Here is a 14,861-nt window from a genome sequence, read left to right as displayed (position 1 = left end):
TATGTATGTCTATATACATACTTGGAAAATATATACTTATGGATATAGATATACATGAAAACATGTATAATATATTAAAGTTTAGTTGGTGTATCTTGTTAATGTGTTGTATTTCTAGGGGTTTATGGGTAAATATCTCAAGCTTTAGCTAACGAGTAAAGGACTTAGATTTAAATCGTGAGCTCTACGCGCAATCCTTCACGACTACTCAGTGACCTCGCAGACTGTTATTTTGTATATGCCTCCCAACCTATGGATCTGGCCTGGCTTGATGTTACACCCAGCGACGGCTACCATCTCGCACCTGTATTCACCTGTGACCTTCGGCACAGGGAACACCACAGTGTTGCCAGAGACAAGACAGCGCTCGTCCTCGGCGGTCGGCGTCTTGCCGTTGCACTGGCAATTAATGTCTAGACTGTACTCGTCGCTGTTGGTCAGGGCGAACTCTATGTTTTCCAGCGGATGGACACAGGCGCGATTTGAAGTGGCCCGTGCGGCTCGAGCGAAGGTATTGTACACACCTTGTTTGCCCCGCGTTGTCTCCGCCTGTGTCTGCACTATCTGTAAGAGTATGCAGGGGTGTAGGGGCTCTCACCCGTGTCACATGATGTTCGCGCGCGTACCTCCTGATTGTCCGCCGCTTGCTTTTCGATCTTCTCCTGCTCCCGGTGCTCGGTGTAAGGCGGTGTATGTCACATTCGTAGCTACGAAGAATCCTGTGTTGCACACCTCGCAAACAGGTGTCGTGTCCTGAGACGATCTGCACTTTGCGCAATAGGGGATATCTGTAGCAGTCTCGCAATCTGGCGCAAAATCAACAAGACGTGAGTGTGACGATCATATGTGACTGTCCGCTGGGGACAGTTGTGGGAAATTATAGTATCAAATCAACTCAATGCTATGCAATAATCGCATTATGTAGAGCTCTTACCTGTACACGACATGCTATTCCCAATGAACCCTTCTTGGCATGTGCACATGAAACTTCCGCCTACATCCAAACACTCAGCGTTGATGTCACAATCTTGACCGCTGGCTTTGCACTCGTCTTTCGGTCCTATTAAAAGAGGTTCAAGAAGCAAACTCTGAGTGCTCGCGAGAGCTATGCACTACAACTCGGCAGACTCATATCAATACCTATCATCGTGGTTCTCAAAACAATTGTCAAGTCGAGACAATGGTAGTAAGACATTTCCATTTTAAGTTCATCTTACATTAATAAATAGTATAGACATTAACAAAGATGAATACGTTTGCAATCCTTACCCTTGCATGCCGTGACGTTCCCAAAGAAGCCTTCATTGCACACACAATCATATCCCACGCCCGTAAACAAGCATTGCGCCTGACTATCACACTCTAAATCCAAGATTTCGCATGGCTCTGGATCAACTGTGGCTCTTTTGTGAAGCAGAGGGTAATGGAATCAACTTTTCGATATGCAGGATGCGCCATTATGTATTGGACATGGAACAAGGCGATTATTGTTATACCCATTATTGCTAGAGCAATATATACAGATACCCATCTCTGTGATGGTTCAATCAACGTTTATAAGAAGTATCACTCTTCTTTTTTACATGCATTGACATTGCTACCTGCGAAATAGATCCTACCTATACATGTGGAATTCTCCAAATGATAGCCAAAGGTGCAATTCTCACATACAGGGAGTGTATCGTCGGATAATGCACACTGGACGCAAAACGTATCATTCGTGGTGCTGGCGCAATCTGGAGTGATGAGGTATTGAAGTGTATGATATTGATGTGAGATGAGCAGTGTCAGAAAACAATATAAAGTCATAGGGGAACTACCAACCTTTATCAGATGATAAACCAGTCGTGTCACATGAACTTATCACGTTTGAAACCAGTCGACAAATAAAGTCACACACTCCAAAGAATCGCTTATCACTCACCTTCGCTCACTGTGCCGTTGCCAATATAGCCCTCATCGCAGGCGCATGCGAAGCTGCCAGGTGTGCTGAAACACTCAGCATCTGGATTACAACCGTGGTCTTCCTCGAGGCATCGTCGATATCTGTGCTCGGAGAGTATAGAGGGGAGTCGATTGTGAATATCCACGGTTATTATTCTGCAACAGCATTTCCAAGAGATGCGCAAGATACAGCCACATACAAAACTGGGTATGAGTCTTGAAAATCTAGCTCGAGATTTATGTTGCAGCTGACAGTCGTGCCCATGGTAAGCACGAGTTGCCTATCCATTTGCAGAACACAAACTAACAATGATCTCTTTTTCTTTTTTTTAAAGTCACGCGAGCAGGCGTTTTGTGATCTTAAACTCTATCATACACAGACATAGTAGCTCGAATGAGTGCGCCAAGTACCACGTGAAGATCAAATCAATAGGAAACAGAATGTCATTTTTGTAGTACAGTTGAGAGTTGACCCTCGCACGTTGTACCATTACCAGCAAAGCCCGCATTGCATACGCAATCGAAACTACCAGGTGCATTGAAGCACCCAGCATTGGGACTGCAATTATGGTCGTTCTCGAGGCACTCGTCAATATATGTGCTCGACAGGTGTCGTGGAAATTGGAAAGATCAATCTATGCGTACAGAATGTCATTTCTAAGATACGCACAAGTACACACTCGGATCATCGACCACGGAACGTCGAGCTCAGGGTACGTGTCGCTGCTTGAGGCACCTCTAGGTTTTGCATCTGGTACACATTGTGTAATTTGCGACAACTACTCACCTTCGCACACTGTGCCGTTTCCAATGTAGCCCTCATCGCAGGCGCACGTGAAGCTGCCAGGCGTGTTAAAACACTCAGTATCTAGACGACAATTGTGCTCGCTCTCGAGGCATTCGTCAATCTCTGTGGTCGAAATGAGTTGGCGCATACTACTGCATAATAAACAATGCGCTCGATACTGAGAGGTAAGTTTAGTCATATAAGATTTGTAACCAAAGCTCAGCCACGTGTTATTGATTAATATAACTCTATACAGTGTCCGCGTGGTTCATGTGAGTCGTTCCAATAGGTAATGAACATTTTATGTAGATCTATGAGATGCACAATACATGATCTGAACTATCTACAAATGAATGAGATTTTCTTTCGACAGTTATTGCACTCCGATCAAACGGGTATTCCCACACTCTCGCGTCCGTTTGGTAGGTCTAAAGTGGCCTTTGCTTGAACAACACGAGACTGGTTCTCCCTTGCGATTAACTAAGGAAATGCAGTGCGTAGTCATAGGTACCACTGTTCCATACCGTAGCTGTACACGCATTGCCATTTCTTTGATAGCCTGTCTTGCAAGCACACGTGAATCCATCGTTTGTGTTCAGGTAATCAGCATTGATGTCGCAGTCATCAGTGCCTAAGATACATTCATCAAGCTATGCATTTCATTACGGTGTGGAACCATGGCATAAATGAGTAAAGTTATTGTAGTCTAGACAACTATTAATAGTGTATAGTCTGATTCGTACAAAGTGGGTAATTGTTCGCCATCTCGTTTCGTATACCGCAGTCATGTTACATATAACTTCGAATCAGAGTGACCAATTTGAAGATTACAACAATTCATCGAAATCAAAACACTACGCCGGTTACTCACGTGTGCACGTTCTGCAATCGCCTGTGAATCCATCATTGCAGGCGAGTTCGAACACTGCGCATTAGCACGGCAGTTGTGCTTCCCCTCGAGGCATTCGTTCGTGTCTGTGTGCAAAGAAAACATTGGCACGGTGAATGTGGGCTGTGACCAATTGAGATCACAGAGTGTGAGTTGCTTTCGCCTACAGTCGGTCGTTTGTCTCAAGCCTTGACTAACACGGATTGCATATTCAATGAATCAATATGTAGTTCAATATATTATTCGTGAATGTAGGCAGAGCCGCAATTGTTCAAAGTAAGCCGATACCAATTGCCTGTACATGTGAGACCATCACCTTCATAGTCTACATATCCGTCCTTACACTTTCATGTGAAGCTCCCAGGAGTATTTGAGCATACTGAATTATTATCACAATTGTCTGCTCCCGTGTTGCATTCGTTTATATCTGCCCATCACAGGATAGGACTCATTGTCAGCAAGTGAACATTTTCGAATACAAAGCTGATCAAGAGAATAGGAGATGCACAACATTTGATTAAGAGTATATGTACCTGAACGTGATTTGTTATTGAACATAGTCGATACACTCAAGACGCTTTGAGTCCAGATATACCCATTCGTTCGAACATGCAGGCTGAGCTTGGACAATATGAGATTCGTTCTGGCCCGTTACTGCCTATTAAAAAATTGTACACCCGTCAGGTTCAACATATCTATACCTTACCTGTGCATGCTTTGCCATTTCCTTGGAAGCCTGTCTTGCAAGCACACGTGAATCCACCGCTCGTGTTCAGGCAATCGGCATTGATGTCGCAGTCATCAGTGCCTAAGAGGCATTCATCAACCTCTGCATATTCATTACGGTGGGAAACCATGCCATAAATGAGTAAAGTTATGGTAACCTAGACAGCTATATAAAGTGTGTAGTCTGATGCGTATAATTTAGCTAACTGTTCGCCATCCCGTTTCGTAAACCACAGTCATGTCACGTATAACCTCCAATCAGAGTGACAAAATTTTAGAAGATTACCACAGTTCATCGAAATCAAACACTACGCCGGTTACTCCCGTGTGCACGTTTTGCCATCGCCTGTGAATCCCTCATTGCAGGCGCACATGAAGCTACCCGGCGTGTTCGAACTTCGCGCATTAGCATGGCAGTTTTAGCCTGCCATACATTAACCCTGCCTTTTAAAGCCTGCCTTGCCCCTAGCCCTGCCTTTATTCCTGCCTTAGTGGGTCTTTCACCAGCATGGTCCTTTTTAGGTAAATACAGTTTTCAAATAAATGAACAAACAATTATGATACCTTCGGCCTTTATCATCGTTTGATGCATCAGGTATGGGCTTCATTATAGTTAAACTTGTCTGAACTATATTCTTTTTTAAAGTAAACGACCTAAACTGGTCACAATGTAATGTAGCACAGGGGAGCATCTCCTCTGCGACAAGCCATAGCAACCATAAAATTGTAATCTCAATCTAAGGTAAGAGACATAGATAAGAAATGGATATGCAAACATAACAAGAGTAACCGCAGTAACAACCAACACTTGTTACCCTCACGGAAACAACAAACATTTTCTTTATGTGTGCCTCTACAATTCCTACGCTCACAGCTAAGGAGGCCAATAACAGTACAAAACCACCAGTCAATCAGGTAGAAGAGGCACTGCCCCTCACCCATCCCCATGGGCCCCATGCGATACTGTATCTAGACGATATTGTCTTACCTGATACCTACTCTAATGCAGCATCCGAAAGTGGAGAAAGTACCAGCGACAACGCAGCACTAATTAGCGAGGACGAAACATCGCTCGCACACCGCGAACCACATTGCTCAATCATCACCTAGGTGAAGGGTCATACACACCCACCGTGATAGACTTCCGCAACATAAACTTCCGCCAAACCCAAGTGTTTATAAATCCTCCGCACCCAACACAACGTATGCAGCGACAAATTGCCGCACACCGAGCACGACGCGAGCGCGACGAAAGAGGTTACAACACCCAAGGAGCAGGTAAGTATGAAAGACACTGTGTATGAATGTATAATTTTATGTACAATATTTGAGGAGAGAGTAATGCGGACGTCCGCAATTCCATATCCAACCTCACTATGCCGTTGGGCTCGGCCTATACACCCAAAAAAACAATTACATGCATGAATAGACATAATCTTCGTCATGCACGATTGACACACTGTCTGCAGCCTACTTGCGTAACATGTGTTTTCGGAAATCTGCATCTACACCCATCTGCACACACATGTGCAGATGGGAAGGAGAAATACCCTCATAACCCACATATGTTTTAAGCGCAGGCTGTAACTCCCGCATAGTTGTGAGCATAGGGACACGATACAGCTGCACGCCTTCCGGGTGATCTGATCACACAAAGTTCGTAGTAACGCTTCCATGTGTACAGACTGAGCCCGACTAGCCCATTGCGAAGACGGTGGGGAGGCAGCAAACACACGTATCAATTGTCCACGTGCTGGTAACGATGCACGACCGAAAGGTGAGGAACGAAATACCGCACCTGGTACTCACCCTTGACCTTGAGATGTCGAGCATCATCACGTGCAGTGTCACCAGTAGGTCGTTCTACCTGAAAGAAGTCAACATAAATCCTATCACTGGCTGTTTCTTCTTAAAGAGCACCACATGGCCAGCCACTCTATCGTGACCCACAACTTGGGCCGGACCAAACCACTTGGCACGTAACTTGTGGTTGCCCACGTCCCGCCAGAAGCGAACGGTCGTGCCAACCGGAATGAGTTGAGTTGCCTTACGATCGCGATCAGCATCTCGCTTTTGCGCAAGGCGTCGACGCTCATCAAGGCGGTCTGTCACGAACTGCTGCTTCCAGGCCTTCGTCATTAAGAAACATTTCACCGAACTTAACCTAGAGAAACAAACGTTAAGGACCATTATAAACACGCCCAGTATGGGTGAAGAACAGCGAGAACCCATTAGAAGGGACTACCGTAGCATCGTATGCAAGCGCCGAGTTGTAGACGTTCTCCACCAAATCATGATAATTAGCATCTTCGCCAGACATCGCTATCCATTCCAGCAACGTCCTGATGCCTCACTCCGCCCGCCAATTACCTTCATGGTGGGCTACAGAAGTGAGATGTACATGGAAGCCCTGGTGGAGTCCGAAGTTGCTGAAGGTATCACTATCGAAGATGTATCTATATCAGCAGTCACTTGCTCCCTAAAATACTTGACCACACCCAGAGCCGTTTTCATCACTGAAGTGAAAACACTAAGCACCATAAGCTTAAAGACTTCGTTGATGGCGACCAGCACTGAACACTCCCCTCCCGGAGCAGCCGGAAATTCAACAAAGTCACACGACCAATTCGCCGAGAGAATCAAAGAGCTTTTTGGCTGTTGGAACAAAGCAAGAGTTTCTGGCGGAGGGAACCCATGGAGCTGACAAGGTTCACACACCCGCCCAATCATTTGGAGCTGAGGGCGCAATCCGATCCACATGCTCGAGCCCAAATTGCGCAGCATGTGCATAGGTCAAGTACGCATACTGAAGAGCCTGAACAACCTGAGAGCCCATAAGGAATACACCCCATAAAGAGCGTGACGGGCAAGCTTCTAGGACCGGCCAAGAATCGACAGATAATGGCACCGCACGCCGACGCTTTCTAGCTGGCTTGTCAGTGGAAACCTCAAGCTCCACAACTGGATCCGACGGTGGATACAACTCGGCAGCCGTGTGTTTACCAGCAGATACTGGTGAACTGCTACTGACGTTTGTGGGCGAAGCGGGCTCGTCAACCCCACCAACATGAGATAACACTTCTGAGGTAGTACTAGCATTCGGTTAAGTAGCGACAGGTACAGAATCCGAACAAGCGGTGTAGTAAGTTACGCTCGAATAACTATATCTGAACGTTCTCCCTCATTAGTCAGGGAGACGTTGCGTCTTTAATAGATTATTGGATAACTGACTAAGACTCGTCATGTGTTCGGTCTCTATAGGGATCGAACACAATCTAAGTTTATCAGATCCTATGATCTGATAACCACAAACTAACTTTATCAGATCCTATGATCTGATAAACACAAACTAGGTCTATCAGATCCTATGATCTGATACACCTGTTAAAACTAGGGGTTACCCTCCTATATGGGTATTGCGACTACAGCGGCCTCTCCCATACGCCCCACCACCGAATCATCACTCAACTGAACCCTCTCCACCAGGTGTTCAACTACTGCCTCCTCGGATTGTACCGCATGCAGGTCTTCAGACTCAGGCACAGAAACCCTCAAACGCCCCACCTTTGCAAACGCCTACTCTGCCTTCGTCACCGATTGCTCAAGCACAGTGGCCGATAACTTGGGCATCAATACACACTGTAGCATTTAGCGACCAGATTGTCAAAAGGCCAATCCAAATCACAAAACCCAGGATCATCAAATATTGAGTTTTGGAATTAGGATTGTAATATTTCTGATATTAGAGTCATCAGAAATATTAGCTGTAGAACCGGTAAACTAAACCGGGACTCCGCGTGTGAGAAAAACATTCAAGTAAATCCTGAGTCTAGTGAAAACACAGCTAAAGACTCCGTTCGGTTCTCTCCGATTGAGGACTTTTCCTAGCTGAGATAACTGTACTTGAGAAGTTTGGGATTTGAATTGGCTTTTTGATAATTTGGTCCCTCGATACTATATGAAGCTTACTGGTGGACTGTTTGTAGAGGATATTCTTACGTTAAGTAAGATGAGACTAACAGGGGGACAAGCTGGAATTTAGGAATTATATGGAATTTATCCGAGGGCGAATTAACTAATAAAGCAGGTTTACCTTTTCCAAGAAACTATCGAGGCCATTTGCTGTGCACATTCGAATTATAATGTTCTGTCAAATTTATTGTAATACAGGAACTGATAGGCAATCACTATAGGAGAAATCTGAAATTATAGTTCGCTAAACTGTAAAATGATATTTAAAGCTATTAGAAAATCTGAGACTGTCCAAGGTGAACATGTCTTTTGGCTCATAGAGTACGGTTTCCATCCCTGGATGGATCGTTGATCACCCAGCCCAGAGAACCAAGCGTATAGCACCATTGAAGGTGAAATGATCCACGTTGTATAAAGTTTCACAAAGGAGAGCGCATCTTTGACACTGTCGAAGCGTAAAAGAGTGTATTTCGACAGGGGTATATCAAAGTAAAAAGGTAGAGTACACATTGTCTAGAGGGAGGGACAGTCATCTGTAGGGCTAGGGGGGAAGTGATCAGGAAGTGTGGCTAGAGGGTTGAGCCAGGCAAGTTAGCAGAGGGAGGCTTTGGATTGAAAGCAACCGCAATCAGGTGTAGACGGCGGACACCGCCGACAAGAGACGGATATAGAAGATGCGATGGATTGAAGTGTGGCGAGCAAGATTTTGAAGTGAGTGCACAGAGATTCAGAAAACAGCTAAATGATGTGTAAAATTTGATGATTGGGTGAATGAATACTGGAAAATCAATATCTGTTCGAAGTATATTTGGGTGTGTAGCGTGGGGTGGGGGCAGTGGAGCCAAGAAATAGCATATCCAGGCTCCTTTTGTGGCCAACAAAGACAAAATCTCGAAGATATTGTCACGAACAGTGTTCACAATCCGGCGAAGGTCAAGCTACTACATGAACCATGGAACATGGCGAGCGTATTTGAAGGGTGCACTGGGCACACTAAGTGGCATAATTTACTTGTGTTATTGGTGTGTGTAGTGAACCTGAAGATGTACATATTGTATCCAAAGCACTTTAGTAACTATAGCGGGGCCGAAAAAGAAGTAAAAATCCTTATCGTCGAAAGTGCGATCAATTGTTAAATTGTTATGCAGGAGATGTAGGTATATTTCGTTTACACACAAGGTCCATAATACACTAGGCATGAAAGGAGGGGCGAGGAATGAGTTCCGTCAGAAGGTGATAGGTGGCTTGGGAGCGATGGACGAGGGCCCAGAGTGACCCTCGAGATATTAGATGCGTGTTTTCAGAGGATGGCAGATGTCTTGGAAGCAATACACGAGGGCCCAGAGCGTACTATTGAGATATTGTGCGAGTTCCTTTGGAGGATGGTAGATGCCTTGGGAGCGACGAGAGTACCCTCACGATATTTGAATAGAAATTTGGTTGTGTGGGACTGATTTGCGGTTAACAATAATGCACACACATTTCAAAAATAATGTTTGAAGTTGAGAAGTACAGCCCTGTATATTATCCCGTACAATTATATTGGGAGGAGCAAGGGATAAATGAGGCGTGATTGCATAAGTATCCTATAGATAAGAATAAGCAGTAATACGCATGGCGTCTGAGTGTATCTGGGGCGCGACATGGAATCCGGATTGAGCAGATAGATGTAATATTGGTTGGAGTCTATGAATGAGCGATTTGCATAGAGAGCGGAATATAATGTCCTCGCCGTTGAAGTGAAGGCCCAGGTATTTGTGGAACGGTACTGTGAGAGTTGTGCCTAAGAGAGAGAGAGAGAGCCCGGTGTTCGATGTGTACATGAGAGGCCCTGGTGTCAAAGCCGGGCTAACTAGGCTGACTAAAAATGTTGACGTTAGAAGATAATACGTTACTATATTAAAGGCAAAAGTAAATTAAGTTTAGCTTCAGCCCTAGGCAATATTAGGGAATTTAAGACTGACACATCTAGTAGGCTGGCTAGGAGTTGTCAATATCATGACTTAACTCTCAGTGGGTTATATTGCGCTGAGAAAATTTGGGAATATATTGTGTGTTATCACCAAGTGTCAAATTTTACCTGAGACCCATCTTTGTTTGTATCCCAATACATTAGGTGGAAAACACATCGTTATAGAAAAACCACCAAATGTCTACAGTAGTGTCTATACTGTAATGGGTAGTTCACGCTTGCGCACAACGACAAAGATTTCCTTCATGAAGTGCAACTGTTATATGTGATGAGTGCAGATGTTTATACGTAGTGAGAATTGTTGGCGGAACTCGAGAACCGAAAGTCCACGGCTTTTGGAGTAGTTGATCCAGGAGATTGTAATTCACCCTGTCGAAAACCTGCTTTAGTACTAGAACAACAAAGTTATTCCGGTGTCGGCCATCTTGGGAATGGATTCATAAGACAATTCTTTCATACAGGGTGAGTGAATGGCCGATGCTTGAGTAGTAAAGCATATAGCCAGCTTACGTGGGGCAATGTTTAAAGGCTTAGTGGGTAGATGAAGTTGAAATGATAGTAAGCTCAATTACTCACGAAATATTTGCGAAAGAAAGATCGGACAGAAATTGACGACCTAATCTGGGCGAGGTCTATGCAGAATGAGAGCTGCTAGAAGGCATTACCACGATACAACGTGCTAATACTAGAGTCGTGGAAATAACACGCAAAATGGTATCAGAGGTGTTCTAATATCTTGTTTCTTTTATAGTTCTGCCCTTTGTAGTAGTTATGTTAGGCATAATATTATTTATTTCAAAATAATAAGATATAATGTATGTATGTTATAATGTATGAACATATGGTATAGCTCTCATAGCCGTTGTAGTGGTTCGGGAAAGATCGATGGGAAGAAAGAGTCAGTAAATTTCCGTTTGAAGCTTGGGTCAAGTGAATCGACGATGGAGGATATGCGCTGAGTCAATTCGGGCCGGTGCTGACAAAGAACTGTTACTATCGAATGTGTCATGTATTGGCTTGCTGATCTGCTAAGTAGCGTACCCACCTCTATGGTACGGATCGGGTCTGCGCCGTGTAGTGCCGTGGAATGGGTTAGTGCAGAGTACGAAATACCGAGTAGGACCAGGTTATCCGTCATAATTCGGTCGAGGAGCGAGGATGGGGGTGAGCCAATGCCACACCAGACCATGGATGCACTCGGTATGTGCTGGCCGGCCTGGATCGGAAGTATCATAGGCTGGACCAACAAGCGCGATGATTTGGTTTGAACTGAAATTTGGAAGTAATACTTCAACAGTGTGATTAGCCGGGGTACGGGGAACATCTGTTGATGTGTCAGAGACGGGTGAGGGTACGGTGGTTCTTCTACATGCTGGAGAAACGATCCAAGGTGTTCATGAAGGGTCCAGATATCATGGAGGTCGTGGCACTCCTGTAATTGCTGGAGGAGGTCAGGGCCAATGGGCGGCAGTTTCGGGCCCACCAGGATGCGTCGAATTAGTTGTTGGATGCATGTAAAGTGGCTTGTGGTGAACTTGTGGCTACCGGGGCAGACAGGGCAGAGACAGCCGTCGGTGCAGTAGTCGAGCAATGTGAACATCTACGTATTCGTTACAATCATAGCACAGAGCCGGATTGGTGTAGGCTTAAAGCAGCGATTGAAGCTGTCGTGTCTGACTGTGTCTCGGTTTGAGGTTGACAGTTTACCCATAACCAGTTAGGATGTGAGTAACTTCTGTACACCACTAAAGAGGTGTGCGAAGGATATAGAATGCGGAAGGGCTTCGTTCAGAACATGCTTGAGACAGTGGGTGTCTAAGACTGAAGGATACCCAACACCTGTGTTCTCCACTTACGACCTGAGATCTGAGCAAATGGGGTTGCTGGAGTTGAATTGTTAAAAGCAAATGCTGAAGGGCTTGTTCAAAAAATGCTTGAGACAGTGGGCGTGTATGACTACACCTATGCAAGAGGGATTTAAACCGTCCGATGTGTTGCCTTGTGGTCTTGCAGGTGGATGTGGGAGATGTGATATATCCGAGTGTGAAGGTTGGTGAGGGCACAGTGGTGTATTGGGAATGCAGCATGGGTCAAGTATCAATGATCTAGAGCATAATCCTGTGAAGGAATAGGGTAATAGGTTACTATTGAAGGCCATCGATTCTAGCAGTGTTTTCTGTGTTTGCAACTAGAGTGGTTGTGATGTTCAGCCGTAAGAACCAATGTTTTGCTGGTGATCGAGGATAGATGATATTGTTTAGAGGCCGAAATGAGATTTTGAAAGGAAATTGAGTCTCGGTCGAATAAAGGTGGCATAATGATTTTAGGACAGGGATTTTACCAGAAAATGTATGTTTGATTTGTATACTGTGAACTCGTGAAATAAATACATATGAAGTTATGAACTCGACAGCTAATATGATATATCAAAAATGAACTCGAAAGAAATACGAGTATGAGAACTTGTGCTGTGATCCTGGGTTTTAATTGGCGGAGAAATGGGCATACTCGGGTCAGTGTTCTTGATGCAATCACAATTTTTAAATTTTAGTAATGGTACATATTATGTAAGGGTTCTATTTCTTGTACAACATGGCGATGCTTGTTCATTCAAACTCAGCCTGTATAGTGTATTGAGCGCTATTAACTTGTGGACATCCTAGAGGTGTTTGGAAAGCACTTCGTATACAGCTTCCCCAGTCAAGGTGTAATGAGTAGTGCCGCTGTTGTTGCCATGGCGACCGTGCCAGGTCGCGAAGATGCACTCAACACACCTAACACCGGATGTCAGACCACGGAGTCGGTACCAGTGCATACTGCTTTAACGCTGGCACAGATGTATCCTGTTAGTGTACGAAAGCCTAAAGCAGCAACTGCATCGACGACAAAGCAGAAACAATCGAAGGGCAACAAGAAAGTCAATGTCGCCTCGCACGATAAGGAAGGCCAGAAACTGACTGGAAAGCAGAGAAGAAAACTGAGAATCGAGGCTAAGAGGTATACGGATTACATTGGTTTTTGTATGAAGCGTTGCGTTGTTAGTAGGAATCAGCCAAGTTTACATGTTAGTTCTAGGCTGATTGATCTGCTTGTAAAGATTATGTTAGTCTACATCGTGAAAGCGATACTATATACGTATATATTGTTACCCTGAGTAAGTATATTTTATTATATTTATGCAAACGATATACTTATTTGCATTTCATTTCACATAATGGTTTATACATTGCGACTAAGTTTGGCATATGTGACTTCTTCTACGCAGCATCACGAAGATACTTGAACTTCTTCAGGCCTATATATCCCGCATGCATCCATATACAAGCACGCTACTTGCGCTTTAGAATTTAAAAAAAAAGGTATAGCATGAATTGGGCCGATGACACACATATTACTTCTTCTACACAGTAGCAAAAACATATTTGGACCTCTGCACATATATATATCCCTCATGCATCCATATACACGCATGCTTTTTGCACTGCTTTGTATAGGATGGATCGGGCCGATGCAAAGGGTTTCGACATAGGGAGAATAAATTCGCAGATCATTGACTTCGTGGAGTCGAAGGTGAGTGTCTTAGTGCGTCCTTGGTCTGTGGTGTATCTCGCAGTACAGCGACGTGAATGCAAGCCTGCGATACAAGTGCACGCAGGTGAACATGTCTGTCTGTCCATGGCCTATGGTTTATGTCGCGGTACAGGTATGTGCCTGCAAGCCTGCGACAAAGTGTAGGAGCATTGAACGCATCACTCTGGTTGTGCAATCGAGAGATATGGAATGAGTTTGAGCCGGTTGCTGTTTGTAGGATATTCGTCTCATTGCAGCCCTTTTTAACCCATTTGGGAAAATCGTGGCGCGTATCTTCTTATCAGAGTCCCTGTACCAATATTTTATCTTAGAAGATCACAAGCTCAGTTCAGCTGTATATCTATCAACTTGAAAGAAACCTCTGTGTATGTGTCTGTATGGGGTTTTATGATCTATTTTTACTATATGGAGGTTCCAGCTTAAGGCTGTCTTTCGGTCGCCGGTTTCCGGACTTTCGCACGCGTTACGAGTCATTTCGTCTACACTCGTGACTGTCTGCATCGCTTCTCTGCTGTATAGCGTTACTGAGTGAATCGCAAAGCCAAGCGTGTTCACTGAACCGAAAGATCTATTGAGAACGATTTGATTAGCACCATAGTCGGTAAACCTAGCATATATTCTGGCTTGAAAGCTCTTATATATTCGATTTATTTGGCTTTGTCATTATGGATAGTTATATCACTAAACCATTTAAGCGTGCCAATTAAATTTTTTTTTCCGTCTTATATTTTGTCAGGGCGACCTCCACGCCTTCGATCCTATGGCGTCGTCTGCTCAAAAATTGGTAGGTTGCTATGCTACAAAACTAGTACCTTTTCTCGTTTGGTATTATACATACTTATACACACACACACACACGCACGGACACATACACATACACACACACACGCACGCACGCACACATCTATATATATATATATGTATACATATAATAGATATATATATATATATTTATATATATATACATACATATATATATG

General features: G+C 44.3%; 6 protein-coding genes across 6 annotated transcripts in view; 3 read left to right on the top strand and 3 right to left on the bottom strand.

Moving 5' to 3' along the window:
- Window positions 1–204: 204 nt before the first annotated feature.
- On the bottom strand, window positions 205–2,879 carry SARC_07537 (hypothetical protein; the record flags this gene model as incomplete). Its single annotated transcript, XM_014298521.1, has 6 exons — window positions 205–560; window positions 627–806; window positions 935–1,060; window positions 1,270–1,403; window positions 1,935–2,046; window positions 2,732–2,879. 6 exons carry the CDS (start codon window positions 2,877–2,879, stop codon window positions 205–207), a joined length of 1,056 nt encoding a protein of 351 aa, XP_014153996.1.
- Window positions 2,880–3,118: 239 nt separating this feature from the next.
- Window positions 3,119–4,477, bottom strand: SARC_07536 (hypothetical protein; the record flags this gene model as incomplete). The annotated part of the gene is made up of 4 exons (XM_014298520.1): window positions 3,119–3,211; window positions 3,256–3,381; window positions 3,603–3,706; window positions 4,327–4,477. The coding sequence occupies 4 exons, from the start codon at window positions 4,475–4,477 to the stop codon at window positions 3,119–3,121; spliced, it is 474 nt and encodes a 157-aa protein (XP_014153995.1).
- A 712-nt stretch (window positions 4,478–5,189) lies between these two features.
- On the top strand, window positions 5,190–5,518 carry SARC_07535 (hypothetical protein; the record flags this gene model as incomplete). The annotated part of the gene is made up of 1 exon (XM_014298519.1): window positions 5,190–5,518. One exon carries the CDS (start codon window positions 5,190–5,192, stop codon window positions 5,454–5,456), a length of 267 nt encoding a protein of 88 aa, XP_014153994.1. The 3' UTR covers window positions 5,457–5,518.
- Window positions 5,519–5,663: 145 nt separating this feature from the next.
- SARC_07533 (hypothetical protein) lies at window positions 5,664–8,252 on the top strand. Its single transcript, XM_014298517.1, has one exon. The coding sequence runs from the start codon at window positions 6,553–6,555 to the stop codon at window positions 7,048–7,050; it is 498 nt and encodes a 165-aa protein (XP_014153992.1). The 5' UTR covers window positions 5,664–6,552; the 3' UTR covers window positions 7,051–8,252.
- On the bottom strand, window positions 6,210–6,485 carry SARC_07534 (hypothetical protein; the record flags this gene model as incomplete). Its single annotated transcript, XM_014298518.1, has 1 exon — window positions 6,210–6,485. The coding sequence occupies one exon, from the start codon at window positions 6,483–6,485 to the stop codon at window positions 6,210–6,212; it is 276 nt and encodes a 91-aa protein (XP_014153993.1).
- A 4,572-nt stretch (window positions 8,253–12,824) lies between the features above and the next one.
- Window positions 12,825–14,861, top strand: part of SARC_07532 (hypothetical protein) — a 4,239-nt gene continuing 2,202 nt past the window's right edge. Inside the window, exons 1-3 of the mRNA XM_014298516.1 lie at window positions 12,825–13,287; window positions 13,785–13,860; window positions 14,618–14,665. Coding sequence (XP_014153991.1) covers window positions 13,001–13,287; window positions 13,785–13,860; window positions 14,618–14,665 — 411 coding nt within the window. The 5' untranslated portion in view covers window positions 12,825–13,000. The remainder of the gene's footprint in view (window positions 13,288–13,784; window positions 13,861–14,617; window positions 14,666–14,861) is intronic.

Source organism: Sphaeroforma arctica, assembly GCF_001186125.1.
Source record: "Sphaeroforma arctica JP610 unplaced genomic scaffold supercont1.605, whole genome shotgun sequence".
Lineage (NCBI taxonomy): Eukaryota > Ichthyosporea > Ichthyophonida > Sphaeroforma > Sphaeroforma arctica.
This window is presented reverse-complemented; position numbering and strand designations above follow the sequence as displayed.